This window comes from Argiope bruennichi, chromosome 9, assembly GCF_947563725.1.
Source record: "Argiope bruennichi chromosome 9, qqArgBrue1.1, whole genome shotgun sequence".
NCBI lineage: Eukaryota > Metazoa > Arthropoda > Arachnida > Araneae > Araneidae > Argiope > Argiope bruennichi.
This window is the reverse complement of record NC_079159.1, coordinates 19587882-19594028: the sequence shown is the minus strand read 5'-3', so window position 1 is coordinate 19594028 and position 6147 is coordinate 19587882. Positions and strand designations below refer to the sequence as shown.

Sequence of the window (6147 nt, the reverse complement as noted above, 5' to 3'; positions counted from 1 at the left end):
CAATAATAAGAATAAGTGTGATGGTATTAAAATACAGTGGGTGTAATATCAATCAGAATATGATTCTCAAAATTACTTCTTGTAGACAGTAATGAGTATCAAATCATGCCTAAGATATGTACTTAATCGAAATCAAGAAAAGGCACATTCCTGGCGAACTAACTAGCCGTCAATGAAGACTAATACATACATGGGAAATATTAAAGTATCTATATAATAATTCATGTGCAATGGAATAGAACGGATATTATGTATGCCAGAATGTGATTCCTAAAATTGCTTTTTCGAGGAAATAATGAACATCAAATCATGTATAAACGATTTACTTAATTGAAAGCAAAGATTTAAAAATTCTTGGCGAACCAACTGGATACCATTTGTGACTAATAAAAGCAAAATGTTAAAGGAACTTTAAAAATTATCATGAAGAGTCTGCCAAAAGTCTTTTTCAACCACTACATCCATTTAAATCTTTCCAAAAACACTTTTCCACTTCAAATATCGCGTCAAATAAATACTGAACTTTTTTGTCCCCTTTTCTAGTATTTCACCTATCCCTCTAATGTAAATGTGATAACTTAATAACTTTAAACTTTATTGTTTTAAAAATGCAATAAAGATTTGAATTTAAATAATTTTTATAAACTAATCTTCTGTAAACTTATAATAAGAGAATCATCATCAAAAATGATAATGAGTTACTTCTCATACAACAAATTATTCAATTTAAATTAAAAATCTACGTTTGAAAAAATTAAAACCAAAATTAAAAAAATAAATCTTAAAATTTCTTTACAGAGACAAAATATTATATGGTGTCAGAAATCTTAAACTTAACTATAATAAATTCATTGCTTTCTTTCCAAAAGTGGATATAAATACGGTTCAGTTTAAAAAAGAACATAACAGTATTAAAAAGGAAACTATTAAAACAGTTTTTATAAGTTAATTAGAACAAATCTTGACGAATATTATGAAAATGTAAGCGAGAAATAATAAATCCATAACAAAATATGTTGTCAGGGAAATTGTTTATTGGTACATATTTAAATCATGCAAGAAAATAAAATATTCATATCTGAATATCTATTTAGATAATAGTTTACAATATTTTTAATTAAGAATTTAAAACATAATATATTTTAATGTCACTGACTCATTGAAAATAATCAGTTATGAAAGAATCATTATCTGATTTAATTATAATAGGATCAACTCCACTCCATAGAAGAAATGGTGGTAACTTAAATCAAGGTGGGATGTCCCAATACGCCTCCATAACCATAACCAAGGTTTCCATAAGCCCCATATGGAAGTCCATATCCATCGTATCTGAGCCCGTATCCATTTAATCCATAGCCGTAGATGGGATATCCGGCACCCGATGCATAATTCCTATATTGGAAGTTTCCTCTAGCATCAACGGTACCGTAGCGTCCCACTACACCTCCAACGCCGTTTCCGGCTTCTTGCTTGTACTGGTGGCTGAAGAGATTGTTGACGGCATATCCGTAATCATAAGGTTGTGCAGGAAGAAAAGACTGAAAATAAAGATTAATTTAATATTGGGAAAACATCTTTCAATTTAAATTATGGTAGGCATTAACTAACATAATAGTAATATTATTTTTATGATATTAATCTGATGAAATTTAGTTATAAATTAATTTAATTATGATAAAATATAAAAAGGTAAATGAACAGGAAAAAAATCAAATAGAAAATGGAAAAGAAATCTTTATATTGAAGGTATTTTGGATCAAGATACAAAAACAACGTGTTTCGATAAAAAAAAAACATTGCTTTTTTTTAGAGAAATTGTTAACCTATTACATTTTTAGTGATAATTTAGTTAAATCAGAATACACTAGTTACCCAAATGAATTTATTGTCGTTTAATTAACAGCATAAATTTATACGAACGATAAAAAACTGTAATAATGTAAAAAAACATGTTATTTTTCAGTTTAACTTGTTTTATAAAAAAGAAAGAAAATGGACAGATTATTTTGTGTAGAATGAAATGAAATATTTATTTCATAATATTCATTATAATGTTTTATGGGAATTTGCAAATATGTGTATAGTTTATTTTGTCATTTGTGATCAACATTAATCTAAGTAAAAATTAAAGAAACTAGATCTGGTAAACAACAACTCAATAAACAATTTTTAACAATATAAACCATTAAATAGAAAAACTCGTATTATGGCATGAGTTATTAGAGTTTATTTCACTTGCTGATGATTGTAATGTAAATGTAGTATTTTTGAATTTGGCACATTTCAGCTATTTTTTACTCCCTGAAGAACATAGTAATTATGATAAACAAAATTCTAGGTATATCTAATAAGCTTGCAGTTTTTTTAATTATGTGGAATTTTTTCATTGCGGTTGTTCATATTAAAATGGAAGTAAGAAAAAGCTACAAAACTCGTTGACACATAAGTTCAGGCCGTGAAGATAAAGGGATAATACCTATGTTTAATAATATGGCCAGATTTTTAGAAAAGAGATACTCACTCCTTGTACTAGATACAAAGCAATGCAAGCAAAGACGACAAGACGAAACATCTAAAAACATAAAAGATTAAAAATTAAATATTTTTTTATCTGAAAAAATGTGCAAAATAATCATTTATCTTCCTTTAAGAAAAATGTAGAAATTAACATCAAATACAACGGAAAAAATCTGCCAGAAATAGATATGAATCTCAAAATAAAACCAAACAAAAAAATTGTTATGTTTATTTTATCAAAATCTAAAATTTCTTTAAGGGAGTTTTTATCCCAGTTTAGGAGCATATTACAAATGGCTTTTTGTTACAAATCATTGTTTTCTTTAGACTGATTTGAATTTTTAGGTTCCTGAAGTAAATTGTATGGGTATTAAAATAAAGATAATAGCATTATAGAATAATATAAAAAACTTAAATAAAGGAAATTCACAATTCTAAAAAAATTGTAGTTATTTAGAAAATGTAGAATAAAATTATTTGATGAAAAAAAAACATTAGTTATTATTAATATCAGATTATTAACTCAAAACTCTACAAGATAAGAATAATCTCTACATTAGAGAGTAAGAAACCGCCTAAATGTTTACTAAAAAATCAGCATGAGTTTTCTAATCATAATTTGACCTATACCTTAAAATATAATACATTTTGTGCTGAGTCTTATAGTATTAATATAGAATGTTTTAAGAAATTTTAATTTTAAGATTCGAGTGCATTTTGTAACTACACATAATAAATTACATTTACCTGTTTGCTAAACTTTTTTGAATGATAGATGAAATAGAAAAAATAAATAAATGTTTTTTTTCACGGAATACAGAAAATTTATGACGAAAACATACATCAAAAGCGGAGATGAATTTTTTGATATTTATATTACTGTGTTTTTGCATGCTTTGTAGATAAGAAAGTCAAAATAAGTAAGTCGTTCTGAAAATAAAACACACTAAAAATTGAATTTTAAGAAATGACCAAAAAGGAAATTGTAAATTTTTGGAATTGTAAATATTTTGACTAATTAATTTTTCTTTTTCAAATATCTCTTTGGAAATATCGAAAACTCAACTCTATTTGTTTTTTGTATTTCTTGTTTGAAACGAATTATTTATATTTATGTTAGAATATAATCAAAACTCTTATTTCTTCTCTATCAGAAAAATTAGAAAAAATCAAATTACTCACCTTGAATTTGTTTGTGGTGTTTTGCAGCTGAAGCGAGCTTTCAAACTGAAGCTTCATTCTTTTAGCTTGTCTTTTTATACTCATATGTGTCGTTATATTTCATATTTTAATGAAACCAAATATCGAAATATCAGAAATTTAAATTCGTAATCAAGATATCAGATATAAGTTAAAGAGACATTTATTACAGATTAAAACAGTTGTACTTAAAAAAATAAATAAATCATGTAGAAACGTTTGTTTGATTTACATGATAACACATTTTAAATTTTAAATTATTCGATTTATATCAATTTCGACATTTGAAAGTGTCGATGATAGAAATAGACACGAGGATTATGCATGATTGAGATTATGTAGCAAAGCTGTTAAAAAAAATCAACTGACTAATTTATATATAAATCATTCACTAAATTTTTTTTTTCTTTAATTTTTTTCTCTTTTTATTTTTGTTAAACTTGTTTCTTTGAAGTAAATATAATTTAAGTAATTTTATTGTGAAATCGTTCTCTTTCAAGCAAAAGCATGCAAAAAAAATATTGACTAACTTGTTATTAAGATTTAATTGATACTTAAGGAAATTAGCAACTGTCATAAATTTTGATAATTCTTTATAGCATTGAGTTTTTATGAAAATAATGATGCTTTCAAATTCTATTATTATAAATGAATTTCTTAGATTTTAGGTTTATTACGGATTCCCCCCCCCCCGAAAAAAAATCTGAACATTAATGATATTTCTGTTTTCGAAATTGCAGGAGATTCAATTGGTTTAAAACCTCTAATAGGTTAAATTATATCTATTCTGAAATATACCAAAGGGAACACAAAAATAAATCCCTTACTTTTTAATATGATGAAACAGTTTTAGATGATATTAAATGATAAAATTTTGATCTCCCGAAAATGCACAAAATTGTTAAAATTAACTTTGCTATTATGTTATTAAAGGTAACATTTTAAATTCGGTTTTGAAAACTTTCATTTATATGTGATAATATACTATTTCCCTCTATTCAATGATTTATACATATATATTACGCAAAAACCGTCAACAATTCATTACATCCTTGGAACTAACTAGAGATAGACTTCATACACAACTGAAGATACTATTATTCGTATTCCTCTTTTTTATGATCCGTGTATGATAATTTTTTGTCACTATCTGCCTTTAGCAAGCAACTCAGTTGTTCACATTAATGATTGTTAAATTTTTCAGATAAAATTTTTATACCGTTTACAATTGATGGCATTCTTAACGAATTATTTTTAAATTTAATTTTGCATAGATATATAACACTTACTATTTCTGGACCTTTAATTAAGGAATAGAAGAATAGTTTTTAGAACTTTTAGAATCTACAGTTTTCACCGTACAATTGGTATTTCAGAGTAATTGAAAGAGTGAGTATTCTCGACATTGACTCTATTTAGCTCTCTTTTTCTTGGTTTTATATTGATATGATAATTATAACAATCGAGAAAAATCAACGAATTTTGCCTCCTAATAGATTTAGTTCTGCTATGAGACGAGATTAACTCTTCTCTTTTTTAGAGAGTTATTTTCGCTGTCGCCAAAATCCAGGCCCTTGACCTGTCATCCATTCCGCATTCATTGATAATTTCCATAAATATTTCTTTCCTTGTTTGATATTAACTGTCCATGAAAATAATGTTTCAAATATGCAACTTTATAAATCAAATAAAATATTTAAATGTGCTTTTTATCGCGGACGATTCCCTTCTGCCTCATTTTGATATCCATTTTGATATTTTTCAACGAGAATTTTTGCAATTTCTCTAAAAAGAAAACGATTTTACATTTCTTGAAATTATACTTAAATAGAATTAAATATTGTTTTATAACTACAATTAGACTATCTTCTTAAAATTACTAAATATTTAATTTCAGTTCCAGCGATCGGCAATAAATGAATGTTTGCAATATTCTTGACAATGTAAATGTCTATAAACATTAGAATTTAAAATATGAATAACATTTTATAAGAAGTCAAATATACTTGAAAATAAATAAAGAAATTAAAATGTGTATTACTTTGAATGATCTGTATTAGAACTGATAAGCGTTGTTGTAAAATTTCATTGTCGTATGCAAAAATCAAAATTGACCATAAGAGACATGTTTTCGTTGAACGATTTGATCAGAAATGCTATGAATAATTATAATTTAGTATTAAAATCATTTATCGAATCTGTCAATATTTATCATTATGTTTCTGAATCAATTTTTAAGTGCACGTGGTTTAACCTATAGTTGATATCAAAGATAGTTTTTTCATATTCAAAAATGTCTTAAACCCGGCAATTCATGAAAATCATAAAGTTAAATATTTATACCGTTACAATATTTTCTATGTACTTTGCATCCAAGAAATATTTTAGGATAAAGAATTTTCAGTAACTTGTCTATTTATAAACTCA

At 25.7% G+C, this 6147-nt stretch overlaps 1 protein-coding gene across 1 annotated transcript; it reads right to left on the bottom strand.

Moving 5' to 3' along the window:
* Window positions 1–1153: 1153 nt before the first annotated feature.
* LOC129984894 (chorion class B protein M2807-like) lies at window positions 1154–3786 on the bottom strand. Its single transcript, XM_056094849.1, has 3 exons — window positions 3703–3786; window positions 2525–2575; window positions 1154–1541 (listed from the first exon to the last, which is right to left on the bottom strand). The coding sequence occupies exons 1-3, from the start codon at window positions 3784–3786 to the stop codon at window positions 1245–1247; spliced, it is 432 nt and encodes a 143-aa protein (XP_055950824.1). The 3' UTR covers window positions 1154–1244.
* Window positions 3787–6147: the final 2361 nt, after the last annotated feature.